Source organism: Triticum dicoccoides, chromosome 1A (assembly GCF_002162155.2).
Source record: "Triticum dicoccoides isolate Atlit2015 ecotype Zavitan chromosome 1A, WEW_v2.0, whole genome shotgun sequence".
NCBI classification, from domain to species: domain Eukaryota; kingdom Viridiplantae; phylum Streptophyta; class Magnoliopsida; order Poales; family Poaceae; genus Triticum; species Triticum dicoccoides.
Window position 1 is genome coordinate 30,907,499 of NC_041380.1, and position 26,656 is coordinate 30,934,154.

The 26,656-nt window shown below is 45.2% G+C and overlaps 2 protein-coding genes across 2 annotated transcripts; both read left to right on the top strand.

Annotated features, from left to right (window-relative positions):
- The first annotated feature begins 12,147 nt into the window (after positions 1–12,147).
- LOC119360785 (YTH domain-containing protein ECT4-like) lies at positions 12,148–18,176 on the top strand. The gene is made up of 9 exons (XM_037626286.1): positions 12,148–12,596; positions 13,896–13,969; positions 14,054–14,231; positions 14,822–14,898; positions 14,971–15,277; positions 15,374–15,492; positions 16,019–16,537; positions 16,641–16,853; positions 17,222–18,176. The coding sequence occupies exons 1-9, from the start codon at positions 12,563–12,565 to the stop codon at positions 17,627–17,629; spliced, it is 1,929 nt and encodes a 642-aa protein (XP_037482183.1). The 5' UTR covers positions 12,148–12,562; the 3' UTR covers positions 17,630–18,176.
- A 203-nt stretch (positions 18,177–18,379) lies between these two features.
- Positions 18,380–19,143, top strand: LOC119360796 (dihydroneopterin aldolase 2-like). The gene is made up of 2 exons (XM_037626294.1): positions 18,380–18,710; positions 18,821–19,143. Exons 1-2 carry the CDS (start codon positions 18,499–18,501, stop codon positions 19,011–19,013), a joined length of 405 nt encoding a protein of 134 aa, XP_037482191.1. The 5' UTR covers positions 18,380–18,498; the 3' UTR covers positions 19,014–19,143.
- The last annotated feature ends 7,513 nt before the right edge of the window (positions 19,144–26,656 follow it).

Sequence of the window (26,656 nt, forward strand, 5' to 3'; positions counted from 1 at the left end):
AATCATGGTTAGTTTGGAATGAGCCAACAGTCTTATCCGGCCCATCAGGTAAAGGACGTCTCTGTCGTTTTCTCTCTGAGAGCTCCGCGGACGCCAGCTCAAGCGTTTCTTCAATGGAGCACCATTGAACTCAGGGAGACCGACCCGGATAGGGTCCGGTAGCGGTATGTCATCTATGTAAAACCATTCCGAAGGCCAGTCCTCGGACGCCTTCTTTGGGGTTCCGGATAGATATCCGGTCCCGCCGATGCGCCATACTTCGGCTTCGCCCACTTGGTATATAGACCCCTCTTGAGAACGGGGCACCAGGCAGAATAACCTCTTCCACAGCACGAAATGAGCCTCAACGCCTAAAAATAGCTCACAAAGGGAGACGAAACCCGCAATATGTAATACGGAGGCGGGCGTGAGATTGTGCAGCTGGAGGCCGTAGAACTCCAGAAGCCCGCGGAGAAATGGATGAATTGGAAATCCCAGTCCCCTTATTAGATAGGGGACGAGGCACACCCGCTCTCCTTTAGAAGGATTAGGGGTGCTCTCCGCTTGTTTTCCACCATTGTAGGTGGCGAGACCGGCTCGGACCGGGACCATGTATGCCCGAGGGAGAAATCCCTTGGCCTGAAGCGACACTAACTCGCTATGCGGGATGGTGCAACTCTCCCAGTCCCCGGGTTTGGGACCGGAGGGGCGAGGGGAGGAGCTGCGGCGGCTGGTCATGTTGGGATGGATCTTTGCTGGAAGCGCTCTGATGATAACTCGCGGAGAGGAGAAGATGCGGTTTTGGACCTAAATCCCCATCCCGTTAAATAGGCGGCTCGTTTATACGGCTAGGGGTGTGGATGTAAAAACGCCCCGGCTTTTCGCATTCTTTTGACACGTGGAAGATGGCCATTATTGGGCGTGGAAGCCGAGGATCACTACATTACAAAAATCAGACATTATTCCTACAGGTACACAGGATTTGGAGAAGAACCCGCCTTGCAATGCCGAACAATCTGCGAGCCAGACTCGTCATCATTGAAGCCTGGTTCGGGGGCTACTGAGGGAATCCTGGATTAGGGGGTGTTCGGGTAGCCGGACTATACCTTCAGCCGGACTCCTGGACTATGAAGATACAAGGTTGAAGACTTCGTCCCGTGTCCGGATGGGACTTTCCTTGGCGTGGAAGGCAAGCTTGGCGATGCGGATATTCAAGATCTCCTACCATTGTAACCGACTCTGTGTAACCCTAACCCTATCCGGTGTCTATATAAACCGGAGGGTTGTAGTCCGTAGGACATCAACTCCATATACAACAATCATACCATAGGCTAGCTTCTAGGGTTTAGCCTCTTTGATCTCGTGGTAGATCTACTCTTGTACAACCCATATCATCAATATTAATCAAGCAGGAGTAGGGTATTACCTCCATCGAGAGGGCCCGAACCTGGGTAAGAACATCGTGTCCCTTGTCTCATGTTACCATCCGGCCTTGACGCACAGTTCGGGACCCCCTACCCGAGATCCGCCGATTTTGACACCGACAGCCGTGATAGCCTAGCGTTAGTTGCTTGCTTATTTATTTCCTTGTTGTCTTGTTTATTTGTTTGCTTGTAGTCATTGCAGTTCTTTTTTCGCGGTTAACTAGTGGCTGCAATAACCTATTTTTTAAAACTAGGCCACAATAACCATGGGCTAATATTTACTGTAGTGACACTGGGCGTCCTACAGGCCGTAGAAACAGTGGGCCTTCTACGGGCCGTAGAAACAGTAGGCCTTCTACGGGCCGTAGAAACAATGGGCCTTCTACGGGTCGTATCATCAATGGGCCTTATACGGGCCGTATGATCGATTGGCCAAACATGGGCCAATAACAGGCCGCATTATGGCCGTAAACGGGCTAGAGTTGGAATCGTCTGTTCATGGGCCGACCGTAACGGGCCATCGTTAATAGGCCATATTTGATGACGCTATGAAAATAGCCCAACGTATTAACGGACCACAAACGGGCCGACTGTAACCACGGGTTGAATTTGGCCCACAAGCAGAAAATGATAGTAACGGGCCGTAAGTAAACGAATGCTGGAAATGAGCCCAAGAATAAGTGGGCTCTGAGAAGGTCGAAAGATAACATGGGCTGGAAACAGCCTAACGGAATAACGGGCCATTAATGGGTATAAAGTGATACACTGTTCATTACGGGCCAGTTTCATTACGAGCCGTTAATGGGTGTAAAGTGATACAATGTTCATTACGGGCCAGTTTCACCACGGGCCGTTAGTAGGCCAAGAGTTACATAGGGCCTCATATGGGCCGAAAGACGTCATGGGCCATACATGGGCCAGAAGTGAAAACGGGCTGGAATCATATTGGATGGCCCAGATGATGCTACCGGGCCTAATTCGGATAGGGCGTAACGGGCCTTGGGTTATCGGGTTGTAAATGGACTATATTCGAACATCCCGTTAACAGGCTTTCCATGGGCCGGCCCGCCAGCTTTTGACCAAGTCAAACGGGCCAGCCTTTTCATAGGAATGGGCGTCTGTTGGGCCGTGCCACGTGTCGACGTATCATAGGCGCCTTCCGTCCAATGAGTGGTTGACATCTGTCCGAACGATGAGCCGACACGTGTTTCCTCCAGCCAATGATGATTTTACACGTGGAAAATCCCCATTGGTCGGGGCTGTTAACGGGTTACCGGATCCAAAACCCGACCCGATAGCTTAACGGCGTTCCGTTACGGTGGATGCCACGTGTCGGTCACCCTTGACGAAAGCACTTCTGTGACACGCGATTTATCGTCATGGAAGTGGACACTTCTGTGATGATAATTTTGGTAATGTCATGGAACACTTCTACGACAGCACATGTATGACTATCATGATTCTGTCATAAATTTGTCATGGATGTACATGCATGACAGAAAATACGAACTACTGTGACAAACACGTATCATCACGGAAGTGTATTTTTTTGTAGTGATAATGATGGGGGTTATGTGGAGAAGACAAAAAAGAGAGAAAGTCTCACATCAATGAGGCTAATCAATGAGCTATGGAGATGCCCATCAATTGATGTTAATGCAAGGAGTAGGGATTGCCATGCAATAGATGCACTAGAGCTATAAATATATGAAAACTCAACAAAAGAAACTAAGTGGGTGTGCATCCAACTTGCTTGCTCACGAAGACCTAGGGCATTTGAGGAAGCCCATTGTTGGAATATACAAGCCAAGTTATATAATGAAAAGTTCCCACTAGTATATGAAAGTGACAAAACAAAAGACTCTCTATCATGAAGATTATGGTGCTACTTTGAAGCACAAGAGTGGTAAAAAGGATAGTAACATTGTCCCTTCTCTCTTTTTCTCTCATTTTATGGGCCTTCTCTTTTTTTATGGACTTTCTTTTTTTTCCTCACTTGGGACAATGCTCTAGAAAATGATGATCATCACACTTCTATTTATTTACAACTCAATGATTACAACTCGATACTAGAACAAAGTATGACTCTATATGAATGCCTCCGGCGGTGTACCGGGATATGAAATGAACCAAGAGTGACATGTATGAAAGGATTATGAATGGTGGCTTTGCCACAAATACTATGTCAACTACATGATCATGCAAAGTAATATGACAATGATGAACGTGTCATGATAAATGGAACGGTGGAAGGTTACATTGCAATATATCTCGGAATGGCTATGGGAATGCCATAATAGGTAGGTATGGTGGTTGTTTTGAGAAAGATACAAGGAGGTTTATGTGTGAAAGAGTGTATCATATCATGGGGTTTGGATGCACCGGCGAAGTTTGCACCAACTCTCAATGTGAGAAAGGGCAATGCACGGTACCGAAGAGGCTAGCAATGATGGAAAGGTGAGAGTGCGTATAATCCATGGACTCAACATTAGTCATAAAGAACTCACATACTTATTGCAAAAATCTACAAGTCATCAAAAACCAAGCACTACATGCATGCTCCTAGGGGGATATATTGGTAGGAAAAGACTATCGCTCGTCCCCGACCGCCACTCATAAGGAGGACAATCAAAGAATACCTCATGTTTCAAATTTGTTACATAACGTTTACCATACGTGCATGCTATAGGACTTGCAAACTTCAACACAAGTACTTTTCAAATTCACAACTACTCAACTAGCACAACTTTGATATCACTACCTCCATGTCTCAAAACAATCATCAAGCATCAAACTTCTCTTAGTATTCAACACACTCATAAGAAAGTTTTTACTACTCTTGAATACCTAGCATATTAGGATTATTTAAGTAAATTACCATGCTATTTAAGACTCTCAAAATAATCTAAGTGAAGCATGAGATAATAATAGTTTCTATAAAACAAATCCACCATAGTGCTCTAAAAGGTATAAGTGAAGCACTAGAGCAAAAACTATATAACTCAAAAGATATAATTAAGTGAAGCACATAGAGTATTCTAATATTTTCCGAATCATGTGTGTCTCTCTCAAAAGGTGTGTATAGCAAGGATGATTGTGGTAAACTAAAAAGCAAAGACTCAAATCATACAAGACGCTCCAAGCAAAACACATATCATGTGGTGAATAAAAATATAGCTCCAAGTAAAGTTACCAATGGAAGTAGACGAAAGAGGGGATGCCTTCCGGGGCATGCCCAAGCTTTGGCTTTTAGGTGTCCTTAGATTATCTTGGGGCGCCATGGGCATCCCCAAGCTTAGGCTCTTGCCACTCCATGTTCCATAATCCATCAAATCTTTCACCCAAAACTTGAGAACTTCACAACACAAAACTTAAAGTAGAAAATCTCGTGAGCTCCGTTAGCGAAAGAAAACAAAACACCACTTCAAGTTACTATAATGAACTCATTCTTTATTTATATTGGTGCTAAACCTACTGTATTCCAACTTCTCTATGGTTTATAAACTATTTTACTAGCCATAGATTCATTAAAATAAGCAAACAACACACGAAAAACAGAATCTATCAAAAACAGAACAGCCTATAGTAATCTGTAGCTAACGCAAGATCTGGAACCCCAAAAATTCTAAAATAAATTTCTGTACGTGAGGAATTTATCTATTAATCATCTTAAAAAATAATTAACTAAATAGCACTTTCCAAATAAAAATGGCAGCAATTCTCGTGAGCGCTAAAGTTTCTGTTTTTTACAGCAAGATTAAAAAGACTTTACCCAAGTCTTCCCAACGGTTCTACTTGGCACAAACATTAATTAAACACAAAAAACACAACCAAAACAGAGGCTAGATAAATTATTTATTACTAAGCAGGAGCAAAAAGCAAGGAATAAAAATAAAATTGGGTTGCCTCCCAACAAGTGCTATCGTTTAACGCCCCTAGCTAGGCATAAAAAACAAGGATAGATTTAGGTATTGCCATCTTTGGTAGGCAATCCATAAGTGGATCTCATAATAGATTCATAAGGTAATTTAATTTTCTTTCTAGGGAAGTGTTCCATGTCTTTCCTTAACGGAAATTGGAATCTAATATTCCCTTCCTTCATATCAATAATTGCACCAATCGTTCTAAGGAAAGGTCTACCAAGAAGAATAGGACATGAAGGATTGCAATCTATGTCAAGAACAATAAAATCTACGGGCACATAATTCCTATTTGCAACAATAAGAACATCATTAATTCTTCCCATAGGTTTCTTAATAGTGGAATCTGCAAGCTGCAAGTTTAAAGAGCAATCGAGTGCTAAGGAAATCATTGTTGTTGGTATTGGTAAAGTCACACAATTTAGTATTATCTTGAGCCATCGTGACAAGCAAGCAATCCAACACACGAGCAAACGAGAGATGGGCAAAAAGAGGAAAACGGAAAAGAGAGGGCGAATAAAATGGCAAGGTGAAGTGGGGAGAGGAAAACGAGAGGCAAATGGCGAATAATGTAATGCGGGAGATAAAGGTTTGTGATGGGTACTTGGTGTGTTGACTTTTGCATAGACCTCCCCGGCAATGGCGCCAGAAATCCTTCTTGCTACCTCTTGAGCACTGCGTTGGTTTTCCCTTGAAGAGGAAAGGGTGATGCAGCAAAGTAGCGTAAGTATTTTCCTCAGTTTTTGAGAACCAAGGTATCAATCCAGTAGGAGGCCACACACAAGTCCCTCGCACCTACACAAACAAATAAATCCTTGCAACCAACGCGATAAGGGGTTGTCAATCCCTACATTGTCACTTATGAGAGTGAGATCTGATAGATATGATAAGATAATATTTTTTGTATTTTTTATGATAAAGATGCAAAGTAAAATAAAAGGCAATAAAAATAACTAAGTGTTGAAAGATTAATATGATGGAAAATACACCCGGGGTCATAGGTTTCACTAGTGGCTTCTCTTAAGAGCATATATTCACGGTGGGTAAACAAATTACTGTTGAGCAATTGACAGAATTGAGCATAGTTATGAGAATATCTAGGTATGATCATGTATATAGGCATCATGTCCGAGACAAGTAGACCGACTCCTGCCTGCATCTACTACTATTACTCCACACATCGACCGCTATCCAGCATGCATCTAGAGTATTAAGTTCATAACAACAGAGTAACGCTTTAAGCAAGATGACATGATGTAGAGGGATAAACTCATGCAATATGATATAAACTCCATGCTTTAAACAATACAATACGTGCCTTGCTGCCCCTACTATCACTGGGAAAGGACACCGCAAGATTGAACCCAAAGCTAAGCACTTCTCCAATTGCAAGAAAGATCAATCTAGTAGGCCAAACCAAACTGATAATTCGAAGAGACTTGCAAAGATAACCAATCATACATAACAGAATTCAAAGAAGATTCAAATATGTTCATAGATAAACTTGATCATAAACCCACAATTCATCGGTCTCAACAAACACACGGCAAAAGAAGATTACATCGAATAGATCTCCACAAGAGAGGGGGAGAACTTTGTATTGAGATCCAAAAAGAGAGAAGAAGTCATCTAGCTAGTAACTATGGACCCGAAGGTCTGAGGTAAACTACTCACACTTCATCGGAGGGGCTATGGTGTTGATGTAGAAGCCCTCCATGATCGATGCCCCCTCCGGCGGAGATCCGGAAAAGGCCCCAAGATGGGATCTCGTGGATACAGAAAGTTACGGCGGTGGAATTAGGTTTTTGGCTCCGTATCTGGTAGTTTGGCGGTACGTAGGTATATATAGGAGGAAGGAGTACGTCGGTGGAGCAACAGGGGGCCCATGAGGGTGGAGGGCGCGCCCAGGGGGTAGGCGCGCCCCCTACCTCGTGGCGTCCTGGTTGATGTCTTGACGTAGGGTCCAAGTCCTCTGGATCACGTTCGTTCCGAAAATCACGTTCCCGAAGGTTTCATTCCGTTTGGACTCCGTTTGATATTTTTTTTCTGCGAAACTCTGAAATAGGCAAAAAAAACAGCAATTCTGGGCTGGGCCTCCGGTTAATAGGTTAGTCCCAAAATAATAAAAAAGTGTATAATAAAGACCAATAATGTCCAAAACAGAATATAATATAGCATGGAACAATAAAAAATTATAGATACGTTGGAGACGTATGAATCATGTATATAGGCATCACGTCTGTGACAAGTAGACCGAAACGATTCTGCATCTGCTACTATTACTCCACACATCAACCGCTGTCCAGCATGCATCTAGAGTGTTAAGTTCATAAGAACAGAGTAACACATTAGGCAAGATGACATGATGTAGAGGGATAAACTCAAGCAATATGATATAAACCCCATCATTTTATCCTCGATGGCAACAATACAATATGTGCCTTGCTGCCCCTGCTATCATTGAGAAAGGACACCGCAAGATTGAACCCAAAGCTAAGCACTTCTCCCATCGCAAGAAAGATTAATCTAGTAGGCCAAACCAAACTAATAATTCGAAGATACTTGCAAAGATATTAAATCATGCATAAAAGAATTTAGAGAAGAATCATATATTGTTCATAGATAATCTTGATCATAAACCCACAATTCATCGGATCTCGACAAACACACAGCAAAAAGAATTACATCGAATAAATCTCCAAGAGAATCCAGAAGAACTTTGTATTGAGATCCAAAGAGAGAGAAGAAGTCATCTAGCTAATAACTATGGACCCGAAGGTATGTGGTAAACTACTCACACATCATCGGAGAGGCTATGGTATTGATGTAGAAGCCCTCCGTGATTGATTCCCCCTCCGATGGAGCACCGGAAAAGGCCCCAAGATGGGATCTCATGGGAATAGAAGGTTGCGGCGGTGGAAATAGGGTTTCGTGGTGCTCTCGGATGTTTTCGGGGTATATATATATATATATATATATATATATATATATATATATATATATAGGTGAAAGAAGTAGGTCGGTGGAGCCACGAGGGTGGGGGGCGCGCCTACCCCCCTGGGCGCGCCCTCCTACCTCGTGGCCGCCTCGTTGCTTCCTTGACGTCCACTCCAAGTCTCCTGGATTATGTTTGTTCAAAAAATAACTCTCCCGAATGTTTCATTCCGTTTGGTATTCCTTTTCTGCGGAACACCGAAATAGGCAAAGAAACAGCAATTTGCAATGGGTCTTTGGTTAGTAAGTTAGTCCCAAAAATAATATAAAAGTGCATAACAAAGCCCATTAAACATCCAAAACAGATAATATAATAGCACGGAACAATTAAAAAATATAGATACGTTGGAGATGTATCACCTACATCATGCAAATTTTGGAGCACTGAACTTTATCAAAGATGACAATAAATGGGGCCCTACGAATTGGCTACTTAGTTATATTCCGACCATGAGAGATTCTGAACTTTTAGTATGCCCACAAAAATAAGTAGGCACACCCTGGAACCAGGAGGACCATCAGGTTTGTAATAGTGGAAGTTAAAGAAAAAGGCTCATAATTAAGAATAAGTAATCTTACATTTATATCATAAAGCAATAGATGGATTAATATTCCCTACAAAATGGATGAATCACGTGACAACATGACATGGGCAAAAAAGATAGATGTATCACCTAGCACAGTGGGGCAAGAATTCAGTCTACTTGTGCCTTCTACATTTATTTTCATCGTATATGAATATAAAATTGGAAGATAAAATACTACCATGACAAACTACACAAACAATTCCTCCCGGGACTGCAGGAGTACAAAGTTATCAAGCATATGAGTAGAAATAGAAACAAAGATGGTTATAGAGTTGATGGCACCTGGATTGGCGTTGGCCTCGTGGCAAAGGAGAACACCTTCAGTGTCACAGTTGTCTACAATATCTCATAAAGAAATGCCACACGTTGCCTTCAGTAGAACAACAACATTACCTGGAGATGTTACACCATTTCAAAGAAAATAACAGAAAGGTTAGAGCACCATCTTCACTGCTCGTTGGGAAATTATTTGGCCTTTCCAGCAAACACATTCAGAAAAGCTTGAACAGTCCCATGAGTCTGCATTGATGGAATTTTTTTATTTAAAAAAACCGTACATTAGATAGAAATTAGCAACAAAAGTCAGTGAATAGATATATTGAACCCTTTATAGCTAGTGATGCAAAAATAGAGAACCATACATAACCAATTAATCCGCTCCTTTCTTGCCAGTATTTCAAAGGAAATTTTCGATCTGCCCAAAGTCCCTAGCCAACTACAGGACAAATAGAAAACTCTACAGGTTTAAAGGAAAGAGAAAGCTCTGCAACATCCAGGAAATAATCACATTGGTATGCATCTGTAGGTATAACTATGATACTGCACGTGTGCTTTTGGATCAACAATGCAAGAGAGAATGCCAGAGTAACTGTTTATGACCCGACCAACATGACCACTATTTAAAATGGGCAGTGTAGCCGGGACACCGGAGGTCGTCTGACAGCCGGCGACGTCGTCGCATCTGGGGCAGCAGGGGGATGCGGAGGTCGTCCTTGAGGAAGCGGAGTCATCGTACTTGGGGATGGCCGGGCCACCGCCCACCGCTGTTGGGTGCATGTAGGCTGCAAGGGCAACAACGCAGTCTCGATGCATGTGCTGCTCATCTCTCGGCGGAGCTGACCTCCGCACTGGGATACATGGGGACGGCAAGCTGCGCGCCTGTAGCAGCGGCGGTGGTCCTGCACCAGAGCTCGCTAGGGCAGCCTTTGCTCACCGGTGGAAGTTGTGGCGTGTGTGGATTTGTGAAACGAAGAGCCCTGTTTATATTGACTCTTAGATTGACCATCAGTTACTGAAGCCTGAAGGTCAGGTGGAAGTGGAAACAATCGCTAGCTTCCCTGCTTTTGTTGACGGTCAGGTACTATGTATTGAGAAATGAATGGTTATATTTTTTCTTGATTCTTTTTTTAAAAAGCTGAGGTGGAAAATCTTGTTGAGATGACATGGTTGATGATGTGGATAGGTTGCATGTTTAGATAAATAAGTTAGTGGGGATGAATCTCTTAGGTATATATGATAGGTTAATCCCAATAATCATATAAAATAGCATATTAATGCATATAAACATTCAAAATAGATAATATAATAGCATAGAACAATAAAAAATTATAAATACGTAGGAGACATATCACAAGTCACGTACCACAGGAATTCATGCCTAATCTGGACGGGAACAATACCCCACAAGCTAAGTCTGAACAACTGCCTGTGAAGCAAAGTCTTCAGCGCATCCAAGACCCCGCCTTCGCTATTTGCATGCCCACCAATCACACCATGGCATTCTCCGCATGTGTTGAACCCTTGAGAATCATGGTGCAAACATGTCCCAAGGTGTCAACAAAAACAGAGCTTCGTGGCACCCCGATGAAGCTGGTTATGCTGATGTTACGGGTGCACACGACCGGCCCCTATCCAATAAGGTTTTTAAAGAGCGCCATATATGCTAGTCCTTGTTTTCCTTGGAAGAAGAAATCTGAAACTCGTCGATGTCTAGATCAAAGAAGACTGCTTTCACGACCACCCATCCCCAAGCCATTGAGTAGCCGGCGTATCACACCGTGTCCTGGTGTCTTGTGCTTGGCATCAGCGAAGGCAACGATCGGGAGCGGCTGGAACTTATCCTCCCAAAGTATATCATAAGTGTGTGGTAGCATATGTAATGGTTCTTGAACCGTCCACATTCCTTATTTCCTTTGTGACTCGGCCAATCGCTAGTTCTTGACATGTTACTTGGTTCATGAAGATTATTGACTCATGTTACTTGGTACCAGTGGCGGATCTAGGGTGGGTTCATGGGACCATGGCCCCACAAACAATTTACAAGTTTTATTTTAACTAGTGCACTATTTGTCCATCATACTAATTTTGGTGTAGTGTAGAATATTTTTTCCCTAGCCATTGGAGTGTTGTCCATGGTTACCCCCACATTATCAAATCCTAGATACGTCACTAGTTGGTACCGGGGTCTACTATGCACGTTGCACTAGTTTTCTTCATTTTAATTCTTGGGTCGATGCATAGCTAATGGTTTTGTTGGTCGATTGTTTATGGATCTATAAGTGTTTTTGTATGAGTTGATTGATATTTCAAGAACGGAGTTATTTATCGGAATAAGAACAGAGAGATCGGTAGTCATTAGCTGCTCAATCCTGCTACACAGTCATATTTGCAACTGATCCATTTCTAAAATTGCTACTCCCTCCATCTCATAATATAAGAGCGTTTTTGACACCACACACTGGTGCTCACATTTATTTCCAGATTTATTTCAGGATTTCCGGCGATGCGCATTCAGTGGGAGGAGACGTTCCTGTCGACGACGAGGTGCCTACGGTGACTTTGTAAATTTCAAGATGATATGCCGGCTCAGTCTTTCGGAGGTGTTCATAGGGATAGAGTGTGCGTGTGTGCGTTCATAGGGGTGAATGTATGCGCGTGTATATGAGCGCTTGCGTCTGTACTGATGTTAAAAAACGCTCTTATATTATGGGACGAAGGGAGTAAGGTGTTAAAAACGCTCTTATATTAGAGGACGGAGGGAGTACTTGCTAGTGCTAGTAAGAGAAATTGAACTAGTATATATAGTAGGATAAATAAAGTAGTGGTAGAGTGGCATGCTAAAGATGGACACCATGTTCTGAGCACAGATGAGATCAAGTCATCAGCCATGGCCAAAATATTCCTTTTGGGCACGACGATCCAAACATATTTGGCTGCCTGGTTCGGCCCGTTGGCCTCGTGCCTCGCCAGTCCCGACCCCCACCACACCACCCGCCTGCGCTATTCCTGCTTGCGCTCGCGTCTCCCCTCGTGTCCTCCTCCCACCCCCTCCCCTCCACCGCCCGCGACGGGGAAGTCCTCGGCGAGCCGCGCCAGATCTGCCGGAGCAGCGGGCCCGCATCTGCCACCCGCATCGCCCCCCGTCTCGCCTCGGGCTCCCCGCCACCGAATGGAGGGAGGGAGACTGTGAGATCGACCGCGCGCGCCCCCGATCGGACCGGACCCCGCCGAGGAGCCGCGAGCGAGCGAGCTCGATCCGACCGCGGGAGCGCCGCGCCCACCAGATCGGGGTCAGCAGCCGAGGGATCCGAGCCGGGGAGGAGACAGGCGGTGATTGGTCGGTATCTGTTTCTTCTTCCCGCGCGCGTGCGGACCCTCCATGGAATCGGCGCGTGCCGGATCGGAGAGGGCCGGTGAGTGCTTTGCGTTTGCTGCGATTGTTATTGTATCGTGTGCTCGGCGGCCTGTGAGATTTGGTTGGATCCTGTAGTTTGTTTGAGGCTCGGCCTGCTGATCTAGGCTGATGTGGTGCTGTTGCAATTGCTAGTGGTCGCTGCTGCGTGGCTTATGATATTACAGCGATTACCTTCGTTAGGGGATGCCTGCTGATCTAGGATGCTGTGGTGTTGATGCAATTGCTAGAGATGCTTGGTTTAGGATGTCACAATGATCCGACAGATCTTCGCTGCTAAATGAGTTGATGCGCGAGATCTCGGCCTGAGTTGTCGCTTTGTTACATACTTGCATACGAATTGGTTCTTGCGTAATCATGCCATAGCTCTTGTTAGCACTTGGACTCAGGGACATTAGTTGTCAGCAGTTGGACTCAGATGAACAACCAAGGCGTCAAGGATTCACCCGAACTCCAACCTTGCACATTTGTGTGCTGGCGTTGACTATTCTGGTTCGCGTGTATGCGTAGCAATAAGCACTTGATTGGTTGGGTACTATGCTGCTATCATATGTAAATCGTGTCACATGTTCATGGTTTGTGTTCTAGTCTGCACTTAATTAGGGTGGGCCAGGCATGATTTCATCCACTTGAATGAGATGCATAGTTATGATCATGTACATATCTTGTGAATAGTTGGTGCAGGCTGGACTAGAGCTGGGGTTAATGGTAGGATGTCTGTGTCATAGCAGAAACCTGGTGATCCAGTGTGAGGCCCAGTTGTCTGGGGAGGCCTCAGTTACGATATAATGCTGTTTGACCAAACAAAAATAGAACGGCAGTGAATGATGAACTTGACAGCCTTTATTATGCATGATTGTTGCTATTAGCCTCATGATAAATCAGGCTACAATAAGTGTGCGAATTAGGAACTAAGTACACCAAGTTGGAGTGCTGTGTCCCCATAACCACTGTGTTTATATTCATCTGTGGTGCATGTGACTCATTGATTGACAGGATTCTATGATAATTGGATGCAACTATGCTGTGAGGCAGCTCTCTTTATTTGCAACCTTGAGCTATTTATGCAAGCTTAGCTTCACTTTAGCCTAGTTTTGTTGTGATTGAGCCTTTTGTTTAAAATGGCAGGGCCAGTAAAAGGCACGAACAAAACATTAGCCGTCAATTGATCTTCCATAATATTTTCGGCACTCTACAAAGTGCAACACTATTTTACAGTGTTATCTTTTATGCTACATAGGATATCACTAATTTACCATTCTTGAGACTTAAGCTAATTCATTGAATCTTCCTGCTTTAGGCACTATGGATTCGCCGGAGCCAAGAATCGAGGTCGAACAGAAACCTGTTCTTGCTAGTAACACTAAAGAGCAGGTCATTATTTGATTTATTTTAAATATATTTTATACAAAATTTTCACCTTTTTTCTGATTGTTGCAATACCTTCTTCTACCTCAGACCATTCCTGGGAAGGATGAGAAAACTGTTAAACCCACTATGTCACTTGATTCAAGTGTTATCAATCTACCAAGTGACGGACAAGCCCAGGCTGGCACATCCAACATAGGTGGGGAACATAATGTTGTGTATCCACAACACATGTATTCCTCTCAGGCACAGCCATTCTATTACCAAGGTGAGTTAAACTTTGTGCTGCACATACAAAGTTATATCTTCTGGATGCATGGTTATTCCCTTGTTTTTGAAGGAAGTATATTTTTACACTAACATGTATAGTTCATAATCTGAGGGCAAAACTAATAAGAGATAATAATCGAAGCACTATCAAGATGCCTTGTGCCAAGAGGTCCTGGGTTCGAACCAGCCTCTCTGCATTGCACTTTGCAGGGGTAAGACTAGGTTCCTATAATCCCTCCCCAGACCCCACCTTGTGTGGGAGCTTCTATGCACTGGGTCTGTCTGTCCTTTATCAAGATGCTATTTGGGAATATATGTACTGGAAGGATCTCTAAAGTTGTCATTTATTATGAAACTGCCTGTGACCTTTAAGGATTCATATGCATTCTGCAGTGAACAAATAATGAAATAATAAGAACTTAGGCTCAGTTTGATATTTTTATCATATATAGTGTTGGACTATATTACTATTTTTATTTTGGAGAGAGCATATTTGTTGTCATCATGATTTTAATGTCTTCTGAATTTTGGAACTTTTCTCTTGAGTTGGTGAATGATATTATTGGGTCTGTGGCATGGCATGAGCAGGTTCAGGATATGAGAATCCTCCAAATGAATGGGATGTATATCCTCCTTATGCGGAAGGATTGGAAGCGGGTCCAGCGGTAAGTTGATTTGCTTAGTTGTCAAGTATTTCTGTGATGTTTTCTTTTTCTCAGTTTGACTTTTTTTTGAAGGTTGTGTACAATGAGGACCCTTCAATGATGTACCATGGTGGCTATGGCTATGACCCTTATGCTCATTATTCTCCTATCTCGACGCCGGTACCGGCTGGTGTTAGTGGAGATGGTCAGCTCTACTCTCCTCAGCAGTTCTCCTTCTCGGCTCCTTACTACCAGCAACCAGTACAACCTGGCATGCCGTATTTAAGCTCTCCTACTCCAATATCACAGGGTGAGACAATGATGCCAATTGACCCAACACAAGGAGCTTTTATGGCTGACACTCTGAGCCCAAACAGCTTCCTTTTTGGACCAAGACCGGGTTATTATCTATCTCATGCTTTGTTTAAAATATGTTCATTTAAGCCCCATGCTTAGGTGCGATTATAACCGTGTTCCTTGAAATGCTATTTTGCAGAATGGTTTAGATCGTCAGAAGGAACTGGTTCATTTCCATCACCTGCAGCTTCACCTCAACCATTTGGTGGTGTTTCAGGGCCGTTTGGACAAAGCAACTTTCCTATGGCTTCTGGGATGGTATTCTCTCTTGTCATATAAGAATAATAACAATTTAGATACTTCAACAATAATTTTTTTATCTGCATTTATTTGTAAGAAACATAGTCCCAAGAAAACTACTACTCCATCTGATGTGTCTCTTACTCTTATAACGCGACTTTTAAACCCCTAGTTCGCTCATTCATGCTTCTCACATTTACCATAAAACTCAAAAGTTCAAACTCCTACCTAAACATTTTCATTGAAGAGTTTGGATGCAATGACTTCTGGTATGCCATATAATGATGACAAAACGGCAAAAACATGACCAAATCCTGTAATAGATTAGCCTGACACTGTCTAGTTGCAATTTGGGCTGAAGCTCTGCTTCCAGATGCAATCAGCGCTTGCTGGATGTGTACACATGAGCTTATATTAGAATGATGACCTGTTCTTTCTTTGCTGATGTATATGATAATTTGACAACAACACTATTAGTGATTATAACAAGACAGGATCTAAATCGTTAGTACTTGGATCTAAACTTGGCTTTCCCCAATTTCAGATGTCCCCTCAGCAGAAGTCTTTCTTTGGTTTTGGAACCCCCGGTGACTCGTATGGAAGAGGCTTCTCTCATAGTGGTGGTTTCCCACAGGCCACTAACTACGGGGGTCCTTTCCCTGGCTATGGCATGAATGGCAGAAGTTTTATTCCAATTGATAAAGGGCGCAGGAGAGGAAGGGGTAATTCTTTGTTATGCAGCTGTGACGGTCCACTTGACTTCCTCAATGAGCAAAGCCGGGGTCCACGTGCCACCAGGCCTAAGAAGCAAGCAGAGGATGATAGTAAAGATGAGAAGCCTTCTGTTGGACTTAACCAGGAGCCATACAATAGGGCTGACTTTGTTACCGAGTACAAAAATGCTAGATTTTTTATCATAAAATCATACAGCGAAGATAATGTGCACAAGAGCATCAAATATGGTGTTTGGGCTAGCACCACAAATGGAAACAAGAAACTAGACGCAGCCTATCGTGAAGTGAAGGACAAGGAAGAACATTGTCCCATTTTTCTGTTGTTTTCGGTAATAAAAAACTTTATCCTGTTTCCCTGTCAGTGTTTTCAGGGGCTCTCTGTTTGTTACCTTGCATATGTTATTCCTCACTGAGAATTGGAAACTGGACCAGGTGAATGCTAGTGCACAGTTCTGCGGTGTTGCGGAGATGACCGGCCCAGTGAATTTCGAGAAGAGTGTGGACTACTGGCAGCAAGATAAGTGGACTGGCCAGTTCCCTGTTAAGTGGCACATAGTGAAGGATGTTCCAAATAATCTCTTCCGCCATATAATTCTTGAGAACAATGAGAACAAGCCTGTAACCAACAGCCGGGACACACAGGAGGTACAATGCTTTTGAATAGCATTTTCCTTTGTTACTTGGTTTGCACATTTGTTGTCTTATACTCCCTCCGTTCCAAAATATAAGTCTTTCTAGAGATTCCACCAAGCGACTACATACGGAGCAAAATGAGTGAACTTACGCTCTAAAATATGTCCACATACATCCGTATGTTGTATTCCATTTGAAATGTCTAAAAAGACTTGTATTTAGGAACGGAGGGAGTAGTTACTCCTATTTATTTCATAATGATATCACTTGTCAAATTGGTAGGATATGGCATACATGGTTTATAGGAGCAACTGACAAGTGCTAACGTTGGTAATGCTCTGTTTCAACTAGTTGATGTTAAAAAATTGAGCTTATTGTAGGTGAAACTGGAACAAGGACTGGAGATGCTGAAAATCTTCAAGGACCATGAGGATAATGTGTCAATCCTTGATGACTTTGACTTTTACGAGGAACGTGAGAAGGCCCTGCTGGAGAATAAGGCGAGGCTGCATCAGCAACAACAGATTTCCAGCTCCAGTGTTTCTGAGCCCAAGAAGCCGTCGACAGTGCCCACTGACCTGGTGGGTCATATCACCAATAGTCCTAGCGTTGTTGAGCCGAAGAAGCCCTCGACCATACCCACTGACGTGGTGGGTCATATCACCAAGACCTTCGCACAGGCCGTGCGGCTTGGCGAGGCCAAGAGTGTGAGCCCTTCCGCCGATAAAGTCCCCGCTGGAGATTCATCTGCTGCTGCTAAGCCTGTTGAAGTGAAAGAGAGCAGTTGAAGTGCGATTTGGCCGTGGTTGAAATTCAAATCATGTGCTTCCTCACCAGAGAGCTGGGTGCATAAAGACATCTGGTGCCGCCAAAATATGAAGGCGCAGGTGAAGATGATGGATGATGGCGTCCTGCGCTTCTGGTGAAGCATGATGTACACTAGGAAGATACATAGGGCATGTCCTTTGCCAACCTTGGATGGAAGCTTAGTGGAGTAGTTTCTTACATAGTTCCTCTTGCTTTCATCTCTTCTGTACTTTTCTTTTTCTGTCCCAGTTTCCTTTTGCGTTTAATATATATGGGTATGTTTATTCCTCAGTGGCCAGTAGGTTAAGGTGGAGAGCTGCAGTTTTTGTGCAGGCCCTCTGTAAGTTCAATGTTGGGTCGCAGATGAATAAAGCTATTCTGTTTAATTTTCCTCTTTTCTTTGAGGTGTAATTTTCCTTTCTTGTGGTACTTATTGATGGCGCAGTTCTGAACAAGATACATCTATATGTGCATCATTGCATGTACTAATAAGCAATACAAATGTCCTACAGGGCAACTTTCTGTGTGTGTCCTATGGAATGGTTAATTCCAAAGTAGCAAAATAGTCCTCTTTTTGTACTGTACTTCCATAATCTTGCGAATTTCATATACGTAGTTTTTTTTTTGAAATATTGCCAGGTTATTCACTCATTTCTTGAAATATTGCCAACTTAATTACTCATTTCTGCTCAGATGGATAAACAACATTATCTCACCCGTAGGCTACCGGCTCCAAATCTCACCGAATCTTCCACCCACCCACCAGCTCTAAAGGAGGAGGAGGAGGCGGCGGCGGCGGCGGGTGAGCTCGCGCATAACGGATCGATCCCAGCTCTAGAGGGGAGCAGCCATGGCGGGGGACGGCGACGAGGAGCGGCCGGCGATGGGCGGCGACAAGCTGATCCTGCGGGGGCTGCAGTTCCACGGCTTCCACGGCGTGAAGCAGGAGGAGAAGAAGCTCGGGCAGAAGTTCGTGGTCGACGTGGACGCCTGGATGGACCTCGCCGCCGCCGGGGACTCCGACGACATCTCCCACACCGTCAGCTACACCGACATCTACAGGTGATATGCACTACTCCCCACCTCCATCCAGCTTCAGTTTTCTCGCTGCCGCAGTGCTGTCTTCAGCTTCAGTTTCCTGACACCAGAGTATGTAAAATGTTACCCTGCAGGATAGCCAAGGGCGTGGTGGAGGGCCCGTCGCGCAACCTCTTGGAGTCGGTGGCGCAGTCGATCGCCGGCACCACGCTGCTCGAGTTCCCCCAGATCTCCGGCGTCCGGGTGAAGGTCGGGAAGCCCCACGTCGCGGTGCAGGGCGTCGTGGACTACCTCGGGGTGGAGATACTGAGGCGTAGACAAGCATGAGCACAAGAACCGAACAGAATTAATCTCAGTTGAGCCCATCGATCTCTGTGTCTTATATTATCTATCTATGTATGAACATATGTTAATCGCGCTCACGAAACAAGAATCATGAACGGAATAACTTCTGAAATGGGGATCATGTTCTTGCCTGCATATAATAGTTTCTGAACATCTTTGTGGAATAAAAGGCCACAGGAGAGAGCATCATAAACCAACCAGATCTCAACCCACAGAGTCCTCTTGGTCATGATGCTGCATCACCTGCATGTGTTTATTGGATGGATCTATGTGGAGTACCAAAACCAGTGTGGATCTCAGTTTCCACTGACTCATTACGGCGAAAGGAGGGTCAGGCCCTTTCTCGATTTCGAAAGCTCAAGGTTAGTAAAGTAATCAACCACACACGTCGTGCAGGAACCTCCTAAGAGAAGCGTGCCAAGACATTGAGTTGTCAGAATCCACGACTTTCACTCGAAGCAAACAATCAGATATTGGAGTCGACCATGTTCATCGCTTGTCTCATAACTGAATCAAAGAGGAACACTTAAAGTAGCAATTACGGGTATTCTCGTCCTTCTCTACAATTCTTCATGCCGGGTGCAGCGCAATGGCAGCCGCTTCATGAGTTATGAGACAAGCTTGTCTCATAACTGAACCGAAGAGGAACACTTAACTCTCACATATATACCACTATGAAAAGGAAAGTAACAACAATGGGCTGCAGCATGAGTCGTCTAGCGACAATCTCGCTAGTTTTTCTCGTCCCGCTCTTCATGCCAGGTGCAGTGCAATGGCAGCCGCAATTGCTAGCTTCAACGCCACCCCGAGCCAGCACCTGCAACTACCGAAAGGATTTGTTTGAGTGTCGGAGAGCATTGCCTTCAACGGCCAAGGCCACGGCATGTCAACATTGACAAAATTACATGGACGACCTACGCATGGCTCTGGCTATGACAGTGAGACGTACAGGTCGTCCAAACTCTGCCGGGAACTGATATGATGCCCATACCCTTGAAACTCTTGGCCCTTTCCACTGCCCATGTAGGATATTTGTTTCTCTCCAACATCCCATACTTGATTAAGAATAAAAGAGATGGTTTGGCGACATGTTATTGAGCTATCGATCTTTAGCTAGCTAGCTTCACCATTTATACTGGGAATTTGCAGCTCGATCATACAATTATGGCCACATGGTCATGCATATATCATTTGGGCATCGTTTTGTGATATTTTTTCCTTTCACCTAACTGGCACGAAGGGCCTTCTGTCTGACTTGAAGTAATAAGCATGTAAGAATGATGTGGGTGGCGCTTTCTAGGTCCGGGCTCCGCACGGACTATGATCTGTCAGAGCTCTGTCAAAACAGATCCCTACTTGTGCCTGCTGCGGTTGCCTTGGCCTGTTGGCCCTGGTGGTACTCCAGGTTCCAGTTCAGAGCAGATTAAAATAGAATATCACACTATATCCCAGAAAAGAAACTTGTTATAGCGTAGGGCACAAAACTTGGAAATTCATTTTTCATGAAGAAAATGTATAAGAGACATTGATTGCGTTTATGAAATATGACTGAAACATAGGAATATAATTGAAAATAGTTGGAACTTTGAAATAATTTAATGTTTCTAAAACTATTTCTAAAACAATGTAAGATGTGCTAAAATTCAACCATTTGAAAATTACACACTAGTGCAGCCGTCCTATGCAAATAGTTAAAACGTCCTTCCGCCAACACAATTTTCAATTGTCGCCTTGCAAAGGTGTGCGATAGGGAGGGTCTATCGCGCACGATACAGATTAATCATGTGTGATAGCTCCGCCCACTGGTGGCCCAATCGATCGCCGGCACCACGCTGCTCGAGTTCCCCCAGATCTCCGCCGTCCGGGTGAAGGTCGGGAGCCCCACGTCACGGTGCAGGGCGTCGTCGACTACCTGGGGGTGGAGATACTGAGGTGAAGAGAAGCATGAGCATAAGAACTGAACAGAATTAATCTCAGTTGAGCTGATTGATCTCCGTGTCTTATATTATCTATGTATGAACATATGTTGATTGCGCTCATGAGATAAGAATCATGAACGGAATAATTTCTGAAATGGGGATCATGTCCTTGCCTGCATATGGTTTCTGAACATTTTTGTAGAAGAAAAGGCCACATGTCCCAGTAGAGAGCAAAAGTACCAGTTTGTGAGGAGAGAGCATCATAAACCGACCAGATCTCATCCAGAGAGGTCCTGGTCATGATGTTGCATCACCTGCATGTGTTTGGATGGATCAGCCTGCGGAGTACCAAAACCGGTGTGGATCTTAGTTTCCACTGACCCATTACGGCGAAAGCAGGGTCGGGTCCCTTCTTGATATTTTTTCAGAATCCACAGACAATCAGACATTTGACTCGAGGACGTTCACCGCTTGTCTCATAACTAAATTGAAGACGAACACTTAACGCTCACGTATATACCACTATGAAAAGGAAAGTAACAACAATGGGCTATAGCATGAGTCGTCTAGGGACGATCTCGCTAGTTATCATCATCCTGCTCTTCATGTCAGGTGCAGTGCAATGGCACCCTGCTCAGTAGAGAGCAAAAGTACCAGTTTGTGAGGTGTATACAGCACATGAGAGAGCATCATAAACCGACCAGATCTCAACCCACAGAGTCCTCCTGGTCGTGATGTTGCATGACCTGCATGTGTTTGGATGGATCTACATGGAGTACCAAAACCGGTGTGGATCTCAGTTTCCACGGACCCATTACGACGGAAGGAGGGTCAGGCCCCTTCTCGATTTCGTAAGCTCGAGGCTACTAAAGTGATCTCAGTTTCTACACACGTCGTGCAGGAACCTAAGAGAGAAGCATGCCAATAACATTGAGTTGTCAGAATCTACGACTTCCACTCGAAGCAAACATCTCACCACTATGAAGCAAACAATCAGACAATGGGCTGCTGCATGAGTCGTCTCGCGATGATCTCACTAGTTGTCCTCATCCTGCTCTTCATGCCAGGTGCAGTGCAATGGCAGCTGCCGTTGCCAGCTTCCACACCACCCCAAGCCAGCAACTGCCACTGCCGAAAGGATTTGTTTGAGTGTGGGAGAGCAATGCCTTTGACGGCCAAGGCCACGGCCATGTCTTCAGGTGGAACATTGACAAAATCGGTTGGGCGACCTAGGTATGGCCCTGGCTACGACAGTAAGACGTGGAGATCGTCCAAACTCTGCCTGGGAACTGATGGGATGCACATACCCTTAAAACTCTTGGCCCTTCCCACTGCCCCTGTAGGATATTTGTTTCACTCCAACATCTCATACTTGATTAAGAATAAAAGAAATGGTTTGACGGCATGTTACTGAGCTATCGATCTTTAACTAGCTAGCTTCACCATTTATATTGGGAATTCGCAGCTAGATCATACAATTATGACCACGTGGTCATGCATTTATCATTTGGGCATTTACATCTCGTTTTGTGATATTTTTTCCTTTCACCTAACTGTCATGAAGGGCCTTCCGTCTTACGTGAAGTAAACATGTAAAAATGATGTGGGTGGCGCTTTCTAGGTTCGGGCTCCGCACGGACTATGATCTGTCAAAGCTCTATCAAAACAGATCCCTACTTGTGCCTGCTGCCGTTGCCTTGTCCGGTTGGCCCTGGTGGGGCGTACTGTATGTTCCAGTTCATAGCAGATTAAAATAGAACATCACACTATATCCCAACAAAGAAACTTGTTATAACGTAGGGCACAAAACTTATTCATTTTTCACGACGAAACCATATAAGAGACATTGCCAGTGGAAGGGAGGAGGAAGATTGATAGTTTGCGGCGCGCCTACCTATGGGCGAGATGTGACAAGAGTTGAAACACTGGGTTTGGGGTTTTGCGTGGGTGGTTGACATCCAGCCTCATGTCTCAATATATAGATGATCACAATTACAATTACATACGTATACAAATACGTATACAAGGACAATATACTAGACCCTATTTTACATGCCCCCTCAATCTGAACAACATACAAGATTCAGATTGGTTCTAAAACGGTCTAGCATCTGTCTAGTAGCGGGTTTAGTAAATACATCCGCTAACTGATCATCTGTAGAAATAAACCTGACTTCCAGTTCACAAGCAGCTACCCGTTCTCTCACAAAGTGAAAATCAATCTCAATGTGTTTAGTCCGAGCATGAAACACTGGATTCGCCGTCAGGTAAGTTGCCCCTAAGTTATCACACCACAATATAGGAATGCGCTGCCGTGGGACTCCAAGTTCTGTGAGAACTGAGTCTATCCAAATGGCTTCAGCCACGCCATTGGCCAATGCCTTATACTCTGCCTCGGTGCTTGATCTCGAGACTGTGGGTTGCTTCTTCGAGCTCCAAGATACAAGGTTAGGTCCAACAAATATAGCAAAACCACCAGTGGAGCGCCTATCATCAACACATCCCGCCCAGTCTGCATCGGTGAATATACTCACTCCAGTAAATCTGGACTTACGAATCCGTAGTCCCATGTCTAGCGTACCTTTGACATATCTCAGAATACGCTTGACTGCTTCCCAATGATCCTCCGTTGGCTGAGACAGGAACTGACACACTTTGTTCACTGCGAAGGAGATATCAGGACGAGTGAGGGTCAAATACTAAAGTGCCCCAACCACACTGCGATACCGAAAGGAGTCATCTCTACCCAGTAGTGCACCACTATGACGTGAGAGACTCTCGGATGTAGCAAGCGGAGTGGAAGTGGCCTTGCAGTTCTCCATGTTGACGCGATGAAGAAGATCTAAAGCATACTTTTTCTGCGTCAAGGTCATGCCCCCTGAATGAAAGGATGCTTCCAAACCAAGAAAGTACTCGAGGCGACCCAAATCTTTGATGGGAAAGCTAGCAGACAACGACTGCACAAGACAATCCACCACGGCGGGGGTAGAGCCAGCAATCACAATATCATCAACGTACACCAGCATGTATATCTGTATAGTACCCTGGGAAGATGAACAGAGATGCATCTGATCTGGAAGCAACAAAACCGAGCTGCGAAAGGCGCTGACTCAAATGAGCATACCAGGCACGGGGTGACTGCTTGAGACCATAAATAGACCATTGAAGTTTGCAGACATGAGAGGGATAAGTGGCATCCTCGAACCCAGGTGGCTGCTGCATGTACACATCTTCGGCCAAGAACCCATGTAAAAAGGCATTGCTCACATCAATCTGTCGGAGGCTCCAGCCACGAGACACAGCAAGAGACAAAACCAAGCGAACCGTGGCAGGCTTCACCACCGGGCTAAAAGTATCTCCGTAGTCAATCCCGTGCTGTTGAGTGAAACCACGAGCAACAAGACGAGCTTTGTGCTTATCAACAGACCCATCCGGACGGTGCTTGGTTTTGAAAATCCACTTGCAGCTCACAATATTAACACCTGGTGGCCGAGGCACCAACACCCAGGTGTTAGTGTGACGGAGAGCAGCAAACTCCTCGGACATGGCGGCACGCCAGGCAGGTTCACCCAGAGCATCACGATGGGAAACCGGCGCGGCGAAGAAAGCACGACGGTGAGAGTCGTACCGAACCGTGCCATCAGTGTAAGACTTCTCCTTGCGCATATGATCACGATGGCGTGTGACCATAGCATGCGCCAGAGCTGCATCGCCAGTAAGAGAAGACGACGGCGACGAGGGCTCGGCCGAGGGTGTCGTGACTGAGGGGACCTCAGCAAGAGACGACACGGGCCGAGAGACGATGGTGTGCTGGACCGGCCCAGGCGACGGCGGCGGCCCGGGCGACGGACCGGGCGAGGGTGGCGACCCAGACGCGCCAGACGAGGGTGGCGACCCAGCCGCATCCGCGGTCGCGCCATCAGGCGAGGCAGCCGCTCCCGTCTCGGGCGGCGGGACATGCACGTCGGGCGCATCGGGAGGCGTCGGAGCAGCAACATGTACCTGGGGGGAACTCAAAGCAATATCACCTGCAAAAGACAAGTTAGATGACAAATAGGACATGTCATATTTACGCACATGGACATCCGAAACCGGTTCATCGGAGGGAAAAGTGAGTGCATGTTCAAGAGAAGTAGGATCAACCGAAACGCCGGGTTGAGAGTAAGGGAACACAGTCTCGTTGAAAATAACATCACGAGAGATGTATATCCGACCGGAGGTACGGTCAAGACACTTATAGCCCTTATGCAAAGGACTATAGCCAAGGAAAACACACATCTTGGACCAAAACTCAAGCTTGTGAGCATTGTACTTGCGGACACTAGGCCAGCAAGCACACCCAAAAATCCGAAGGGAGGAGTAGTTGGGCTGAACATGAAACAGACGGAACAAAGGTGTGTCCTTGTTGAGAACCGGAGTGGGCATACGGTTGATGAGGTAACATGCCGTAAGAAAAGCCTCATCCCAAAACCGAAGTGGAAGAGAGGAGTGCGCAAGCAAGGCAAGACCGGTCTCGACCAAATGTCGGTGTTTGCGCTCGGCAATACCGTTCTGCTGAGAGGTATGCGGACATGACACTCGGTGAGAGATGCCCGTGCGTTGAAAGTAGCGATGGAGTTTGTGGTATTCACCACCCCATTCGGACTGAACGACTTTGATTTTATAATCCAGAAGGCGTTCGACATGAGCCTGAAAGTTGTAGAAAACTTGCTCAACATCAGACTTGTGTTTAAGCAAATAAATCCATGTGAAGCGCGTGTAGTCATCAATAAAACTAACATAATATTTGTACCCTCCGGACGAAGCAAGAGCGGGACCCCAAACATCTGAATGTATTAATTCAAGAGGTACAGTAGTGATGTGAAACGAAGTAGAATAAGGTAGTTGATGACTCTTAGCACGCTGACAGGCATCACAAACTAACGATGAATTATTTGAACTAGAACATGGAACTTCATGACTCCGAACAATGGAAGTGACCACATTATTTGTAGGATGACCAAGACGTTGATGCCATTGCGACGACGAAACTCGAACACCGGAGGAGGCACGGTGAGACGATGAAGATGACGCACAAGCGAAGGGGACCGGATAGACCCCCCCGTAACTTCTACCGTGAAGGATGACGCGCCTGGTTTCTTTGTCCTTAACAAGGAAAAAATGACAGTGAAATTCAACAAACACGTCATTATCACAAAGAAGACGATAAACAGAGAGAAGATGCTGGCTGATGTGTGGAACATGAAGGATGTTACACAGTTTAAGAGATGAACCGGGTAAACGCGAATGACCAATGTGTGAAATAGACAAACCTGCACCATTCGCCACCTGAACCTGATCCTTGCCGTCATAGCGCTCATGAACCTGGAGGTGCTCAAGATCATTAGTCAAGTGATCCGTAGCCCCGGTATCCAACACCCAAGGAAAGTCGACGGTGTTGGTGGAGGCCGAGTTGGCGGAGCGGGAGTTGTGATCCTGATCATAGCGCTTGCGACAGTCTTCGGCTTCATAGCCCCAGTTCTTGCAAATTTGGCACCGGGGACGCCAGCGGTTGCGACGCCCACCGCCTCCGCCGTTGTTGCCGGTGTTGCCCCCTCCACCTTGCCGGCCATTGCCGGCATAACCAGCGTTGCGGTCACGGCCGCCGGTGTTGCCGCCATTACCGCCCTGGCGGCTCTGCCCGGGCTGGCCATGTCCATCAGCCAG

Bases quoted from the DNA above. Each gene is read 5' to 3' on its own strand.
- LOC119360785 (XM_037626286.1), top strand. From the start codon at position 12,563: ATGGAATCGGCGCGTGCCGGATCGGAGAGGGCCG. The intron at 15,278-15,373 runs GTTATTATCTAT...GCTATTTTGCAG, and splicing joins CCTTTTTGGACCAAGACCGG to AATGGTTTAGATCGTCAGAA. The intron at 16,538-16,640 runs GTAATAAAAAAC...AAACTGGACCAG, and splicing joins CCATTTTTCTGTTGTTTTCG to GTGAATGCTAGTGCACAGTT.
- LOC119360796 (XM_037626294.1), top strand. From the start codon at position 18,499: ATGGCGGGGGACGGCGACGAGGAGCGGCCGGCGATGGGCGGCGACAAG. The intron at 18,711-18,820 runs GTGATATGCACT...GTTACCCTGCAG, and splicing joins AGCTACACCGACATCTACAG to GATAGCCAAGGGCGTGGTGG.